Raw genomic sequence first — 16,212 nt, forward strand, 5'->3', positions numbered from 1 at the left:
GTTTTTTCGCATATACGTCATCACCACCAAGAAGACCACTCGCTTAGAAAAACCTTAAAACACAACCGAGCATCCTACCGACCATTTTACCGGATGCAACGAAAGCGCACACACAGTGTCTGACACAAATCTCTCAGCATCATCTTCCTGTCCGGCCGTTCTGCAGTTTCTCCTATCGTCACCACAACCGTCGTTTGCATCCTCCCCATCTTCTTCGCCCCATTCGCACAGGCAATTTTGTTCTCCGCCATCGTATTGTTGTGCGAACAAAGACGTAGTAAACATAGTCTAGCTTTGGCCAAAAGCTCCTTCGGCATCAGCGGCTGACCGGAGCCAGGCTGAATCATCATCTAACCAGGATGTGGTGGAGGAGTCGATCGGACAAAAGATGGACTACCATCTCGCTCCCTCATCAGTAGCGAGTGGCCAGAGAGTTTGAGTAGTCGGAAACCCAACACCGTTTTTTTTTCTAGCCGATTCTAGTAGGAACAAGTCTGCCGAAATGAGGAATAAGGTCACTAAGGAAATTGCGACAGCGGCAGCTTATCGTCCGGCAACTTCGGTTAATGATTCCCATTGCTAGTACTGCAATGTTCCGTACAGCTTCTGTAATTTACGTTTCCTTAGATTGCTGATGCGGCGACGACCGTTGTTCCGCGAATTCGCATTGTCGCAACTTCGCACCTTCACGTTTCGTCGTATCCCCCCGCATCGTCTCTTCTCTTTCTCCAGCAATGAAATTTGGTCGCGACTGTTAGCGAGCCATCCCGACCGCATTTCTTACGAATCTTCTGTGGAGATCCGAATCCGAACGCCCTGCGTCGCGATGCCCTGTTGTCGTGCTTTACGGGGTCAGTCACGTTTGTTGAATAAGCTCTATTTGCCGATGAATGGTAAATCTGCGTGATTGGTTTTTTGGTGGAGTACTATGACGTCAATTCAAGATATCGTGATAAGGTTGCTTAAAACCAGGCGGACACCCCGAATCCAACGTTATCCTTCTCCAACACCCCGGTGTGGTATACGAAAAACAAAACATAGATTCTCGCCGTAGGCTTTAGCTGGTGACTCCGTACGGACATCGTAGTGCTCTCCCTCAACTGGAACACTAAAAAACAATTTTGTTATTGCCTCAATTTGGACTTCAACAGCTTCTCTCGAACCGAGGTACTTTTTTCGCGTCTCAAGTCGAATAAAACACCTTTTTGTGCACCCTTTTTCTTACAACAGAGCGACTTTTTTTCAAACAAATAGTCTCTGCTAACGAATTCTCTCTATCCACATAGACATTTTTTTTTCTTTTATTTTTCTCTTTTTTCTTTGACTTTCATTTCGTGAAAAATGCTTCAACCTAGTGATATTTCTCCCGCCACTCCCTTCGGTGACGCCAAGGCTGTGGACAAGAAGCCCCGCTGCTGGAATGACTTCCGTAGTGACACGTTCACTGTTCCTTGCGAGGAAATGCGTCGCGTCATGTACTTTGCTACTGACGGTGACTGTGTTTACGAAGAGGATGAGAACACCCACGAGCTCGAGGACTATGTTGCTGCCCTCACTGGCAAGGAGGCGTCTATGTTCGTGACTTCCGGTACTCAAGGTAACCAATTGTGTATCCGTACCCACCTTCACCAGCCTCCTCACAGCATCATCTGTGATGACCGTGCCCATGTGTACAACTGGGAGGCCGGTGCCATTGGTATTTTCACCCAGGCCATTGTCCGTCCCATTGTTCCCAAGAACGGTCTCTACATCACCGCCGAGGAGATCGAGCAGAAGCTCATTGTCGGCGACGACATCCACTTCTCCCCCACCGGACTCATCTGTTTGGAGAACACCTTGAAGGGTACAATCTTCCCCATCGAGGAGATTGTTCGTATCTCGAACTTGGCCAAGAAGCACAAGATCCCCCTGCACTGTGACGGTGCTCGGTTATGGGAGGCCAGTGCTGCTACTGGCATCTCCATCAAGGAGTACTGCTCGTACTTTGACAGTGTGAGTTTGTGTTTGAGTAAGGGTCTTGGTGCCCCTGTTGGTTGCATCATCGTTGGTAAGAAGGACTACATTGCCAAGGCCAAGTGGTTCCGTAAGGCCTATGGTGGTGGTATGCGTCAAAGCGGTATGCTTGCCGCCGCCGGTTTGTTTGCCATCAAGAAGAACTTCCCCAGACTTTCTAAGGTTCACGAGTACGCCAAGTCCGTGGCCTCGTACGCCGAGAGCTTGGGTCTCCAGCTCGAGGTCCCTACCCACAGCAACATGGTTACCCTTACCGGTGTGAATCCCTTTATTCTGATTGACGAGGGTAGAAAGGCCGGCCTTAAATTGCAAGGACCCCGTATTGTTCTCCACATCCAAATCACCGAGGAGGCTGTTGAGACTCTCAAGAAGGTGCTGAAGAGCACCGTTGAGCGCCAGAACGTTGATCCCTATGTCTCTGGAAAGCAAAGCGAGTTCCGCGTCGGCTATTAGGCTGATTATGTGCTCACTGTCGCTGGCGACATGCCTTATGTGAAGCAAACTACCAAGGTTTCTGCGTACCGGTGTCCAAAACGGGTCGCATAATGTGGCTCGCCTTGCTGATGCGTGTGACTTCTTGCTGTTTCTGAACTCAAAACCACAACCAATAGACTTTTCAAAGAGGAACGGCTTCATCGGTCACACGCGTTTGCTTGTGTTTTTACACTTTTTGGATTCTCACAATGCGCGTTGCGTTACTAAGCTCCCTGAAAAAACAGCTGTTTTAAAAACTTTGTTTATGATTGTTTTTGTATACTATGAAGAATGCATTGTGTTACGCATAGAAGTAAGAGAGTGTACGGTTATTGTTTTTTATAGGCTTGTTCAGCGATGGGTGACTGTGCCAGTGAGTGTATGCCCCGTTTTAGCTGTAAGTGAGGGTGAGTAAGAAGCAAACGGGCTCGTGGTTTTAACAGTAAAACCGGGAAAAACGGTGTCGTTGCAAGTCTTTGCATCGCATGGATTGCAGTCAAGTTGACCTTACACGTATATACAATGCATTAGTACACCGATTTCTCCTTGTTACGTCTGCGCTTTCTGCCTTCAGTCCGCCTCATTCTCCTTGCACTTGGCGCTTTACCGGCGGAATTGTATATATCTCGCCTCAATGTCGACTTCAATCGTTCTATATCCAACACCCAAAGACGGAGTTACGAGAGTCAAGTTTGTACCGGGAGTATTGGACGAATTGCTCGTCGCTTCTTGGGATGGAAGTTTGCAGTATTTCAGTACAAACAAAGGAGGTGAATTAAAGCTCTCTATTCCCCATAATGAGCCCGTTTTGAGCATGTCATTCTGCTCTCCAACACAAATTGTTTCTGGGTACCTTCATGGAGAATTACGAGTTTCCGATTTAACAACAGGCGAAGAGCGTGCTTGGAATGCACACTCTCTGGGTGTTTGTGATCTAATAAACGCTTCTTCCATAGGTACACTTGTCTTGTTCGTAATGTTAGTTCGTTTATTAACCTGAAACTTTGATTTGTAGGATGTACGATTTCTGCTTCATGGGATAAGACGCTTCAGTTTTGGGATCCGCGTGCCCAGACTCGTCAGCACAAACAAGAATTGGCTGGGAAACCGTTCACAATTAGTAATAATGGCTACAGACTTGCTGTGGGTTGCTCCATGCGCGAGAATCTTGTTTTCGATGTTCGAAATATGCAGGAACCGCTGCTCAAAAAGCCGTCAAGCTTTAAATATATGACACGAAGAGTTTGTTTGTTGCCAGACAACGAAGGATTCGTTTCATCAAGCATTGAGGGACGTACTTCTGTTGAGTTTTTGAATCCAGCACCCGACTGGCAAGCCCGAAATTTCACGTTCAAATGTCACCGTCAAACACAAGGTGATCAAGACATTGTTTATCCGGTTAACGCACTTGCATTTCACCCAATTCATGGAACTTTGGCTACGGCAGGAGGGGATGGAGCTGTCGCTGTTTGGGATCTGAATGTACGGAAACGTTTACGTTTATCTAAAATGTGCAAGACTAGTATATCGGACATTGATTTTAATTCAAACGGAACGCTACTCGTCGTGGGAACATGTGCTGAAGAGAAGCACGGCGAAGTTCACATACAAGCTCTTGACCCAGAGTACGGTGCTCCAAAACGGAAGGCTTGAAGAAGTAATCGAAGTTTGATTAATGGAGCTAAGCTTAAAGTTGTATTTGTTTTTTCTCTTTCATTTCTTAACGGTGAATACCCCAAAACTCGTTTATGACATTTCTGTCAGTCATGAAAACTGATGAACGATAAAAAAAAAAGTTACAAAAATTTCGCATATCAATTACACCTGCATTTCTACAATCACGCCTCTCATCGCCGAATCTTCCAGTGGTCATTTTGTCAGAACGTCGAGACGATATTCTTGTACTTTTCATCACGGCTTACCTTAGGTATTCTCTGATTCTCAAAATACCAAAAAACAATGATCGGTTTAAAACGAATGCCCGCGAGAAGCATCAGGGACTTCATTCGCCGCAAAGTCTTTGAAAAATGTGAGGTAGAAAGAGAAGCTTTACGGTATATAATGCGAAATCCCGAATATCCATTTGAAGTGAGAACCTTGGCAAAAACAAAACTTGAAAAACTTCCTACTTATGCCCATCCAACCGGAATCCACAACAGGTGTCTTGAAACAGGCCGGGGACGAGGCGTGTTTTCAGCTTTTAAGATGGCTCGGGTAAGCTCTACAGCCTAATCCGCCGCATACTAACTCGAATAGTATCCATTACGAGAGCGTATTTTAAAGAATCTTGTCCCAGGAACGAAGTACGACATTAAACTGTTATACATATACTAATCCCTTTCTTCCAGAAAAGCTTCTTGGTGATTCTTATCCTTCTCCATGTATTGACGAAAAGTTACTCTACGACAGTTAAATGATAGTATTTTTTTTTATTTGTTCATTACTTTACAGTAGCGTCTATCTTCTTCCATATTCCTGCTTATGTTAAGATGAAACGAATTGCGGCACTCCGCAACAAAAGGACTGTTACTGGGTCATTACGCTGATTCGGCTTCTTCTTCTTCCGTGTACTCTGACGCAGATGTAGACGCAGAATCAGAATCAGACTCGGATTCAGTTTCTGACTCAGTTTCCGACTCAGTGGATCCTTCGTCAGTCTCGGCTTCCTCTTCTTGCTCGTCCTCAGAACTACTTTGGTAGAATTCATCAAGCGTCTGGCGACCAACGATGCGTGGACGACCTTGAGAACTTGTTTCGACAAGTTGAACCAAATGAGAAGGATTCTGCATTCCAAGAGGGCTTGGTGTCCCAACTCCCTTGGGGGTAAGTACGATATCCTCAACTTCCAAGGGACGTAGTGATGGAGGCTCAACATCACGGACGTTTGGATTAGGCAATTCGTCCGCAGTCGCCCACTCAGGCACTGCGGTATGACCACGGATGGATTTTTTCAAAACAAGACTGGTAGAGCTTAAAGCAAACTGGGTTTCTTCAGCAGCTTCAGTGGTCTCTGTTTGTTGCGTTTGTAACACAATTTGTTTGGAAAAGTCTGTATAGGGTGTCCGTGCCAGCTCAAAGTAATACAACGCACGATCACGGAGATCATAACTTGCATCAAAACGAATGAGATTTTGAAGATATTTGTACATCAAAGTTATAGGGTCCGTGCCTGTGTTAATGTCATAAGAGTAAGACTCCTGATGTGTATGAATCAGTAACCTCGTAGCAAAGTATAGGATGCTATGCTTCACTTCCTCTGGTTCTTCAGTGAACGTTTGAAGAGCAACACGCAGGAGATCTGGTGCCAAGTCCAAAACCATATCCAAGTTTTTAGAAGCAAGGAAAAGAATTACAGCGCGGGCATGTCCGAGGCTAACCTCCTTGTATATAGCACAAAGGTATTGCACATATTTACGGTCGGCATTAGTATCGAGAAAAGCAGAAAGCGCATCTGCCGCTTCCCTAACCCGTTGCTCGTTCTTTCCTGTAAGCATGTGGAGAATTGCATTTAGACATGTATCCATCATGTCATTGACTTGCAAAACACACAGACCGATGGCTTTCACCGCATAAGATTGTACAGTTTGTGAATCATGACGAAGGGCATAATAAAACATTTCTGACAAAATAAGAGACTGGTTTGTTGGTTTAATGACTTTTGTCAAAAGCATTAGCTTTAGGCGGATGACTTCGTCTGTGTCTGATACAAGCAAAAATAGTAAACGGAAATGCGGTGCTAAGACATCACGCAAACTTTCTGTAAAAGCAGCCGAAACTCCATTGATAGACTGGGTTAAAATTTGGTAAAGGTTTTGGAGGGTAATCAGCTTTGCGGTATTACTGTTCGATAGAAGAAAGAGAATTGGCTGAACCAATTCGGAGGCATCCTGAACTAAATTTAAACAAATGAGATTGTTTATGCTGGTCAAAATGGTGCTTGGGAGATTGGAGTATAAGGCAGAGAGCATGGCATTTTTGAGGAGTACAAGATCTCTATCCAAAGGCTCATCTGGTTGCGGTTGGAGAAAGTTTCTGCGTGCATAGCGAACCAAAACCCGCATAGCTATGCATTTGTCCCAATGGTTCATTTGCGGTAAGAGTGTGCAAATACGGCGGTATGCCGGATGGATTATTTCGTAGTCGTTGGGACACAGCTCATTAAAGGAAGCAAGTGCCGGGCCAATTACTTCGGCATTACTGTCCAAAAGACACGTAGCAATGTGTTCCCTCAATTTCGGGCCCACTGAGGGATCTAATGAGTAGCATTTTGGAATGGCTATAGCTGCTTCTCTGCGAACAGCAACGGAAGAGTCATTTACACATTGTTGGATAGCCAGTAGTACAATACCGTGGATTGCGGGAACACGAATGCTACTCATTACGCGAAGAGCACGGGCTCTGATTTTTGGATCCTTGTCATTAAGAGATTTTTGCACCGTATTGATAGAGAGCAATGCCAAGTCTGGGTTGAACTCTGCATACTGCAATAAATACGCATAAACGAGTCTTCTAATTTCATCATTGTTCGAGGCAAAGAGCTTAATGATGTCTGTAAAATGAGAGGACATATCCTCACCTGCTGCCATTCTACTGATGATAAATTGAAGAGCTTCCAAGTTATTTGCCGTCGAACTCGACGACAAAAGTTTTGTCAAATGTGAACTATCATAATCTCGATGAGTGTAGAAAGAATTTGTTGTAGCTTTGGCAATTTCCTTGGCATTTGAAGCCAATCCTGACAGAGTGGAAAAGAACGAGGAATTTGACAAATTCATCACTAAAACGGAGCTCTGGTGGCTCAACTCTCGTATATTTTATCTAAAGCAGAACAGTACGGTGTTATATGAACAGATTTATGGAAAATAGAGAGAGTTGACAAAAAGCTGCGTATGGTAGTCTGAGCAAGTTGGCATCCAAACCAAAAGATAGTTTCAGTAACAATTCACTAAACTTGTGACACGTGGTCAGTATACAGGATCCCATAAGACACTAGAGTTCATTGAATATATTACTTTACCATTTGAAGATACAATTGACAACTCTCGCTTTTACGCGAATACATCTATCGGGGTTGTGCACCAAACGACAATGGGATGAACCTGTACGAAGAGGGTGATATAATACACAAGCAAACAGTTCAATTAGAGGAGGTATATGTAACCAATTTGTCGAAACTATTCATCAAAACCGGTGCACTGTCATTGTCACAATTTCAGTGACATTACATGAGTGTATATAAACAGAAGATAGAACCACGGTTCATTGATTAATGAATTATGGAAGGGAAGAACGCGGTTAGGAGAATGGCCAAAAGCATTGTCAAAAGGATCAATTTGCTAAATTGTTGATCTGTGAATGTAAGCAAACTTTTGTAAACGCAGAAGAAAGATTGATGAGATGCAGCTTAAAACTAAGCTTACTGGTATAAAGCACGGAAAGGAGGAAAGTAGCGTTCCTGTTTTGGTCTTTCTTTGGTACACCTTTTGTATTCCACAAATGCGATTGCAACTATGTAACAGCATTTTCGCCTTTCCGGAAGCATTTTATAGTGCATTAAGTTCAAGTTTTCATTCCATTCCCCTTGAACGGGGCAATTCAAACACAATTTACGAACTTGTGCCCCTCATTTTGAATGAACAGAACTAAGACGTATCGAGTCCGGTCTTATGGACACATCAAGAATGTCACCATATCGATATCCAACATTCCTCAATAGTCTATTTCCTTGTAGTAAATCCGGGTCATGTAAACAAGCCGATCCAATTTCGCGAAAGGCGGATTTCCTTCGCACCGAATCGAAATAAGCAATCCGAAAGCTGAATTTCCACTCAGCATGGCGAGTGTCTTCTTTCTGCAAGACGGTTTGATCGGCGATAAGCACGGAAACATCGTACAAGCTCATCGACTTCCTAAATCGAACCGGTCAGCTTTTCCGTTCCTTAACAAAACGCCAAAACGAATGAAACAAATGCCGCCTTACCAAACATAAATCTCCACCGCAGGTGTTTTATTGTTAAGGACATCAAATGGTTTGTGTTTTGTATCATAGCCATAGCTCACTTTTACCAAGCAAGGGCATTCTTCCTCTCTGCCACTAGGAACCGGTGAACGAGAGCCCATAATCGTCGAAACACAGGTGCTCCTGTAAGATGGACTTTTTGAAAGAGGAGATTGAACGAAAACGTCGCCAAATTCAAGCAGATGGAGAATTACCAGTGAAAAGGGCGTTTCGACGAGGAGACCTGGAGAAGGCTCGAGAAGAGAAATATCGAGAGGAACAGGCTCAACGGGAGAAGGAACGCGAGAAAAAAAGGAAACAACATGAGGAGGAGTTGCAACAGATGCGCCAAAAACTTATCCAGTCCAAGACGGCATTGCAGAAAAAAACCGGGGAAACCAGATTGCCTTCTGACAAAGAGGAGCGAAAAGCTCCCCCTCAAGATGCAACTACGGAGGGATCATCAGATGCACAGGCCAATGGCGAAGATACTGTGCCCATATCTACAATACAGTCTCAGCTTCGGGCGATGAAGAAACCAATTCGACTATTTGGCGAAAACGAAGACATGATACGTACCCGCTGGAAATCAGAGCAGAAAGAACAACGCAAGCGCGATCTCGAGCAGGAACTCAAAAACCAACGAGTGGAAATCATTGAGTGGGAGAGATGCAACACCCAACGGTCAAAAGTTGCACGGCAACTGATCGTCTTCATTAGACACGGTTTACGCCTTTGGCAAGAGTTTTTCGCGAAGAAAAGTATTGAGGAACTAGATTTATCTACAACAAAAGCACAGTACAAAGTTTTCCAACAAGCTTCCCAGCATCTTGAACTACTCATCAACAAAATCATAGACGATCAAATTGACAACGAAGTGTTTGAGCGCGTTGCGGAGATCTGCTACTGGTGCCAAAAGGAAGAGTTTGTCAAAGCAAACGATGCATACCTCCGGGTCAGCATTGGCAATGCTCCATGGCCCATCGGTGTTACCATGGTCGGCATTCACGAGAGAAGTTCGCGAGAACGGCTGACCGCCCATTCCGTCGGCCATGTGTTGAACGACGAGATGACGAGAAAGGTATGTTCTCATTCACTCCATAACTTTTGTACTAACACAGTTTCGATAGTGGTTACAAGCATTAAAGCGGCTCGTCACTTTTTTTGACAAGGAGCGACCACTCTGGAAGACTGTAGAGGAAGCTGGTAACGAAGAACACGAGTTGCAGAGTTGATGGTTAAGCCGTGTTTAAAAGGCATAAATAGTAGATGACTCCTTCTTGTTACTGACTTTCGTTACTAAAAACACACATGTGGAATGGTGGGCGAATTATCGATCGCAGACTCTGGACCACATCGAATCTGTTTCTACTCCAAGTCCAAATCCATAACCATGTCCTCTGGCTGAATAGGTTTTTTTCCCTTCCCCTTTGATTTTTCTCTCGAGCTGGCGGGGGGAGAAGAAGAAGAGGCATTCGAAGCTGGAGAAGGAGCTCCCAAGCTCAAAAGAGGGTTTCCGCCGTTGCCGGGATTTTGGAAGGCTTGCATCATATCTTGCAGCATGTTGTCTGAGACGCCGCCTCCCGAAACAGCCGGCGAGTGAAGGGGGAGAATTGTGTTTCCCTTCATGCCCTTTGGGTATGCAGGCGGCTGTTCTGGCAATTTTGCAGGAAGACCCGAGACAGGAAGTCTCAAGGGATCTTCTCTTTTCGTAGGATTCAGCACGAGTTGTTGGGCAACTTGTTTGTAGAGGGAGCGACCTAAACCCAAAAAAAAGAGAGACTGTTAGCGGGAGTACGAGGATTTGTGGGAAGCTACTTTCTTCTCTAATCTATCATTTTTTTACTTACGATTCATGTTGTCGGGCAAAACGACGTCAACTCTTCCGGGATTAGCCCAGTCAGCAGGATGTGTTTTAGAAGGATTTAGCACACATTTGTAACCCAATTTGTAAACGACATCGCCAATGTTTTTCGCCAGCGGGTTCTCAATGGCGAGCTCTTTGGGCACCCGTCTTAAGCCCTTGGGACGAGTACGGTCAAAGTAAATGGGATACAGCACTACCATTGAGGGAGTTTGTGTGGTGATGATGTCTTGGAGTTTTGTTTTTCTGGACTTTGGTGGTGAACACGAAGGACGAGAGGGAGGGAGGGAATGGAAAATGTGTGTGAGAGAGAGAGAGAGAGAGAGAGAGAGGAGAGAAGAATGAACAGAGGAGGATCTTTGGACCGAATATCAGCAACAATGTACTCGTCACTGTGTTCACGCCGTCTCTCGTGGTCTCGTTCTGGGCCATCTTTCGTTTAAGCATATTAAGGTTATCTTATCAGATTTAGTACCGACAACAGACGAAATCCGTTATCACAGCACGAGTTCGTCCCGAAAACAACTCTCATTGCATTCTGCTGCTTCTCCTAACCCTCAACCTCACTTCTTTCGCCATTTGACGCCATTGTTTCGTGAGCAAGAAATTCGCTTCTCAACCTACACCTTCATTCATTTCACACTGTATGTAACACACCAAAAAAATAACACCAAAAAAGCTAATTGTGCCTTGTCTCCAGTAGCTGGCTGTTGAGAGATATTCTTGTTCGTTTACGCGCGTCAGCTCTGGTGTTTACACCTGTCTTTTTATTTTTTTTTTCGTAAAGGAAACTGTTAGGTGAATTGTCGAAATTGTGTGCGCGCGTGTGTGTGTGTGTGTGTGTGTGTACATTTTATCACTGCTTTAATTTACTACTGCGGTAACTGCGGTGTCGACAATGAGGCTCGTAAGCAGCAGGCTACTTCTTCCGTGCAAGCGCGCCGGTTTTGCGTATCAAGGGCCTTGTCGAACACTTTGGTCTGGATATGGAAACCGCCTCTCGCCAAATAAACTGCTGCTGTCTATACAATTGTCTCGGTTTCACTCGAATGCTCCGAAAACAAAAAAACAAGACCCCGAACAGTCAACAACGAAAACGACCACAAAGTCGAAGAAAAGCTCCGTCGTTCCAGAAGGACTCGGCTCTTTGGCACCAGAAAAGCAGTCGGAATGGGGAATTGTGAAAAATATGATGCAGTATGTCTGGCCGAAAAACCAGCGAGGCATCAAGATTCGAGTGGTGAGTGCTCTCGTTCTGTTGCTGGGCGCCAAAGTGTTCAATGTTCAAGTGCCATTCTACTTCAAGTCCATCGTCGACACGATGGACAAGGCCGTCGTCGGCCAGCTCGGACCGGTTTGGTCGACGGCGGGAGCGGTTGTGCTAGGCTACGGTTTGGCACGCGTCTTCTCAACCGTGTTCCAAGAAATCCGAAACAGTGTGTTTGCAACGGTGTCGCAAAACGCCATTCGAAATGTCTCTCGCAACATCTTTGACCATCTTCTTCGACTCGACATGAATTTCCACCTGAAGAAACAAACAGGACAAGTGACTCGAGCCATGGATCGTGGCACAAAGGGTATCAGCTTCGTGCTGTCGTCCATGGTCCTGCACATCATCCCCATCACGCTCGAAATAGGCATGGTGTGCAGCATTCTCACATACAAGTATGGCGCTCCGTTTGCACTGCTAACGGCCCTGACCATGGGAACGTACTCGGTGTTTACGATAAAAACAACATCCTGGCGGACACGCTTCCGGCGGCAAGCGAATCAGGCAGACAACGAGGCTGCGACCGTGGCCATCGACTCGTTAATCAATGTCGAGGCCGTGAAGGCATTCAACAACGAGGGGTTTGAGTCGCAACGGTTCAACAAACACTTGAGTGCCTACGAAAAAGCGAGTATCCGAGTCGCCTCTTCACTGGCGTTTTTGAACTCTGGTCAAAACATCATCTTCTCAACGGCGCTGACGGCGATGATGTACATGGGGGCTGCAAGGGCATTGTCTCGGGGCAACTTGACAGTGGGTGATTTGGTCATGATCAACCAGCTCGTCTTCCAGCTGTCCATTTTCCGCTGAACTTCCTCGGGGGTCAGTGTATCGAGAAATGCGCCCAGTTCGTTCAACCGACATGGAGAACCTGTTCTCGGCTCATGCGTGTAAACGTAGGCATCCGAGAGGAGCCGGCGGCGCCGCCGTTGAAGCTGCAAGGCGGAGAGATTCGCTTCGAAAACGTGAACTTCAGCTACCACAAGTCGCGGCCCATCTTGCGCGACTGCACCTTTACCATCCCAGCCGGCTCGAAGGTAGCCTTTGTGGGTCCGAGCGGATGCGGAAAGTCGACGATTCTGCGACTGCTGTTCCGTTTCTACGACGCAGACGGTGGCCGGATTCTGATCGACGGACAAGAAGTGAAGCGTATGCGGTTATCGACGTTGCGCCGGGCGATTGGCATTGTGCCGCAGGACACGCCGCTGTTCAACGACACCATTGGAGCGAACATTGGTTACGGTCGGCCGTCGGCGACCCAGGAAGAAGTCATCGATGCAGCGAGACGGGCGCGCATTGACCATATCATCCAGCGGTTCCCGGACGGCTACGAGACCATGGTTGGTGAGCGGGGCCTGATGCTGTCTGGCGGCGAAAAGCAACGGATCGCCATATCACGTTTGCTGCTGAAGAACCCGGAGATCTGTTTCTTCGACGAAGCCACGTCCGCCCTTGACACGACGACGGAGCGAGACTTGCTGAACAACATCAACTGGCTCCTGCAGGAGAGCCGGAAGACGAGCATCTTTATTGCGCACCGGCTGCGGACGATTCTCGACTGTGATCTTATTTTCGTTATGAAGGACGGGCGAGTGGCCGAGCAGGGAACCCATGCAGAGCTGCTCGCGAGAGGGGGGATTTACCGGGAGATGTGGGAAGCACAGGCCGACCAGGATGGCGAGCAGGGCAAACGGCAAGCAACGGCGTAAGCTGTTGCTTGCCGTTGCACCCACTTGGTCATCACCTCAGCGCCATCCCAGCGCCATTCCGGCGCGCGCTTCTTGCCCGGCTATAGAACTAGTTTGTTATGAATGATTTAACCAATGCCATCCGCAGGAACGAATAGTCATTCCTCGTTGCATTCCTCGTTTCCTGCATATTCTCAGAGAGGCCCCCACTGTATCTCATTGCACCCCACCGTATCCCACCGCACCCCACCATTCCCCACACTCGCCTACACCCTCCCACATCCCTCCACTCCCCACATCGCCGCCACACTAGTCTCCCACGTGGCCTCCTTCGTCGTCCACGTTGTCCACGTTGTCCACGTCCTCCACGTCGCCGCCCACGTCGTCGCCCACACCACCCTCTCTCCCTCTGCAACACACAAAAATGAACGGGAACCATTCAGTGCCCGGGACGCCCGTCCAGCGGGCGGCCAACGGACAGGTGAGCGCGCAGCAGTACAACCAGCAGCGGACGAACCAGTTCACGTCGCTGCTCAGCACGATGTCGATGTACCAGCAGCTCGCGCAGAACGTGGGCATCAACACGCCGCAGGGCCGCGTCTACCTGCTGCACGCCCAGACGATCAGGCAGCAGCTGCAGGCCCAAGCGCAGTCGGGGCAGCTGCCGAACCAGCAGATCCTGCAGCAGCTGCAGGCGAACGCCGGGCTGGCCCAGCGCGGCGCCGTGCCCGAGCAGACGGCCACTCGAAGCCGGCCCCCGCTGACGCCGCAGGAGCACACGCTGCTCATTGCGCGGCACAGACAGCTGCAGACGGCCCAGACGTATCTGAACGAAATGAAGGAGAAGCTCGCCCGCATCAAGCACGAGCTGGCCACGAACGATAGCCTGGACGCGGTGACGAAGGACGCGCTGATGAAGCAGGAGGCCGAGCTGGTGACGAAGATCACGCAGTACACGGCGGCGATTGCGAACGGGATCCGGTCCATCCAGCAGATCCAGAACAAGCAGTTTGCGCACGAGACGAAGCCCGGCACCGCTGACGGCCACGAGGCGGCCGGAGCTGCTGGCGGCGCAAGCGCCGGCAGCAGCCACGAGGCCGCCTCTGCAGCCCATGCCAGCAGCGTCGGTGCCAGCAGCGGCATGGCCGAGAGCAGCGTCTCGCCGGGAAACGCAGCAGCGATGGCGCACCTGGGCGCCGCGCAGAAGGCGGCGATGGCGAGCGGCATGGACAAGCCGGGCCAGCCTGGAAGCATGGCGGCCGCCGCAGCCGTGAACGGGAAGATGGAGCTCAAGTCGCCCACGCCGTTCTCGCTGCCGCCCGGACGAGCGACGCTGACGGGCGGCTACGCTTCAGGCAGCATTGGACTGAGCACGCCGGGCCTCGCGCGGGCGCCGCACTACGAGCTCGACAGCGGGACTCGTCTGCTGTCGAAGCGCAAGCTCCAGGAGCTGCTGCAGCAGATCGACCCCGACGAGCGGCTGGAGCCGGACGTGGAGGAGCTGCTGCTGGAGGTGGCCGACGAGTTTGTGGAGACGGTGACGAGCTTTGCGTGCCGGCTGGCCAAGCACCGCAAGTCGGACACGCTGGATGTGAAGGACGTGCAGCTGCATCTCGAGCGCAACTGGAACATCCGGCTGCCGGGGTATGCGAGCGACGACGTGGTGAAGAGCGTGCGGAAGACGGGGCCCACGGGCAGTTATCAGCAGAAGCAGAGCGCGGTAGCGACAGCGAAGAGTTTGAACAAGGATTAATGAAGCGGCGAAGCGAAGCTGAAGCTGCAGAGCCGAAGCTGCAGAGCGCCAGCGAGGCAGCTTCAGCGGGCGGTGTCATCTGTGCGCGCGCGCGCGGGCGCCGCCAGCTACGGCGCCTCAGCACCTGCACCAGCTCGCTCTCCCCTCAGCACCAGCTCGCTCTCCCCTCAGCACCCGACCGCCCTCCGAGCGCTCGACCGCCGTCCCTGCTCCCTCTCCGCCCTCCCCTCCCCCTCGCTAACCCTCACTAACTCTGATTGACGCATTTCATTAAACCTCGCTATCTCACTCCAGCGAGCTTCTCCGCATCGCTATCCGAAATGTCCGCCCGGTCCTCGCCGCGGCCCACCCGCAGTGCCGCCGCTCGGCCCAGGCAGCGCTTCCGCGTCCCTCGCAGCTATTAGAGTGACCGGCGGTCATCCAGGCCCGCGCTCGCGCGCGCTGCATTGCGTTACGCTCCGCTGCGCTGCGCTACATCGCGGTGCACGTCCCGCCGGCCTTTGAGTAGCTGGGGAGCGCAGCACCGCCCCTCCTGCTTTATAGAGGCGCTGTGGCAGTCACGCGCAGATTAGCGAAGGTAAGCGAGGGTGTGCTCGCGCAAGCGAGCACATCCTCGCACAACCGAAACTACTCGACGCTACAGGAGGCTACCGGACGCTACCAAACGCTACTCGTCGGCTGCGCTCGGCTGTCCTCGCGTACGCTCGCACACCCTCGCACACCCTCGCTTGCCCACCGCTCGCGCTCGCTCGCTCACCAAACTCACCAAAGCCGCCCAAAACGAGCCACCGCTGGGCGCTGCTGGGCGCTCCCCTCGCCCTCGCGCACCTCATCTGCCTCCGGCTCGTCCTGGGCGCGCCCTGCGCGTCACCTGCTCTCCGGCGCGCCCGCTCCGCTTGCACAGCATCGCTCGCTCTGCTGACGCTGCTTGCTCACGTGCGCGCTACGATTTCATGTCCACCCTCTGCGTCCTCCTCCTCCTCCTCTTCCCTTTCTCTCTCTCTCTCTCCCTCTCCCCTTCCTCTGCCTTCCTCTCATGGAGCGCAAACCCAAGCCCAAAGCCAGTGCACGTCGCTCCTCCGGCGTCAAACGGCCCACAGCTCGCCCAGCTGATGCCGGCCCTCGCCCAGCCCTCGCTGGCTCTGAAAAAGG

At 49.8% G+C, this 16,212-nt stretch overlaps 9 protein-coding genes across 9 annotated transcripts; 6 read left to right on the top strand and 3 right to left on the bottom strand.

Annotated features, from left to right (window-relative positions):
- Positions 1-980: 980 nt before the first annotated feature.
- Positions 981-2,808, top strand: SJAG_02450 (threonine aldolase). The gene has a single exon (XM_002173618.2). The coding sequence runs from the start codon at positions 1,342-1,344 to the stop codon at positions 2,464-2,466; it is 1,125 nt and encodes a 374-aa protein (XP_002173654.1). The 5' UTR covers positions 981-1,341; the 3' UTR covers positions 2,467-2,808.
- SJAG_02451 (mitotic spindle checkpoint protein Bub3) lies at positions 2,803-4,140 on the top strand (the record flags this gene model as incomplete). Its single annotated transcript, XM_002173619.2, has 2 exons — positions 2,803-3,443; positions 3,503-4,140. Exons 1-2 carry the CDS (start codon positions 3,122-3,124, stop codon positions 4,138-4,140), a joined length of 960 nt encoding a protein of 319 aa, XP_002173655.1. The 5' UTR covers positions 2,803-3,121.
- Positions 4,141-4,446: 306 nt separating this feature from the next.
- SJAG_02452 (mitochondrial 37S ribosomal protein MRP2) lies at positions 4,447-4,851 on the top strand (the record flags this gene model as incomplete). Its single annotated transcript, XM_002173620.2, has 3 exons — positions 4,447-4,701; positions 4,744-4,790; positions 4,836-4,851. The coding sequence occupies 3 exons, from the start codon at positions 4,447-4,449 to the stop codon at positions 4,849-4,851; spliced, it is 318 nt and encodes a 105-aa protein (XP_002173656.2).
- A 50-nt stretch (positions 4,852-4,901) lies between these two features.
- Positions 4,902-7,455, bottom strand: SJAG_02453 (AP-3 adaptor complex subunit Apl6). Its single transcript, XM_002173621.2, has one exon. The coding sequence runs from the start codon at positions 7,260-7,262 to the stop codon at positions 5,025-5,027; it is 2,238 nt and encodes a 745-aa protein (XP_002173657.1). The 5' UTR covers positions 7,263-7,455; the 3' UTR covers positions 4,902-5,024.
- SJAG_05926 (histone deacetylase complex subunit) lies at positions 7,420-8,607 on the bottom strand (the record flags this gene model as incomplete). Its single annotated transcript, XM_011050676.1, has 2 exons — positions 7,420-8,396; positions 8,468-8,607. 2 exons carry the CDS (start codon positions 8,605-8,607, stop codon positions 8,111-8,113), a joined length of 426 nt encoding a protein of 141 aa, XP_011048978.1. The 3' UTR covers positions 7,420-8,110.
- Positions 8,413-10,463, top strand: SJAG_02455 (U5 snRNP-associated protein Prp18). The gene is made up of 2 exons (XM_002173622.2): positions 8,413-9,566; positions 9,616-10,463. Exons 1-2 carry the CDS (start codon positions 8,637-8,639, stop codon positions 9,718-9,720), a joined length of 1,035 nt encoding a protein of 344 aa, XP_002173658.1. The 5' UTR covers positions 8,413-8,636; the 3' UTR covers positions 9,721-10,463.
- On the bottom strand, positions 9,854-10,671 carry SJAG_02456 (signal recognition particle subunit Sec65; the record flags this gene model as incomplete). Its single annotated transcript, XM_002173623.2, has 2 exons — positions 10,336-10,671; positions 9,854-10,245 (listed from the first exon to the last, which is right to left on the bottom strand). The coding sequence occupies exons 1-2, from the start codon at positions 10,550-10,552 to the stop codon at positions 9,854-9,856; spliced, it is 609 nt and encodes a 202-aa protein (XP_002173659.1). The 5' UTR covers positions 10,553-10,671.
- A 576-nt stretch (positions 10,672-11,247) lies between these two features.
- SJAG_02457 (ABC family iron transporter Atm1) lies at positions 11,248-13,328 on the top strand (the record flags this gene model as incomplete). The annotated part of the gene is made up of 3 exons (XM_002173624.2): positions 11,248-12,329; positions 12,400-12,656; positions 12,730-13,328. The coding sequence occupies 3 exons, from the start codon at positions 11,248-11,250 to the stop codon at positions 13,326-13,328; spliced, it is 1,938 nt and encodes a 645-aa protein (XP_002173660.2).
- A 302-nt stretch (positions 13,329-13,630) lies between these two features.
- Positions 13,631-15,410, top strand: SJAG_02458 (transcription factor TFIID complex subunit A/SAGA complex subunit). The gene has a single exon (XM_002173625.2). It carries the CDS (start codon positions 13,732-13,734, stop codon positions 15,058-15,060), a length of 1,329 nt encoding a protein of 442 aa, XP_002173661.2. The 5' UTR covers positions 13,631-13,731; the 3' UTR covers positions 15,061-15,410.
- Positions 15,411-16,212: the final 802 nt, after the last annotated feature.

Source organism: Schizosaccharomyces japonicus (assembly GCF_000149845.2).
Source record: "Schizosaccharomyces japonicus yFS275 unplaced genomic scaffold supercont5.1, whole genome shotgun sequence".
Taxonomy (NCBI): Eukaryota; Fungi; Ascomycota; class Schizosaccharomycetes; order Schizosaccharomycetales; family Schizosaccharomycetaceae; genus Schizosaccharomyces; species Schizosaccharomyces japonicus.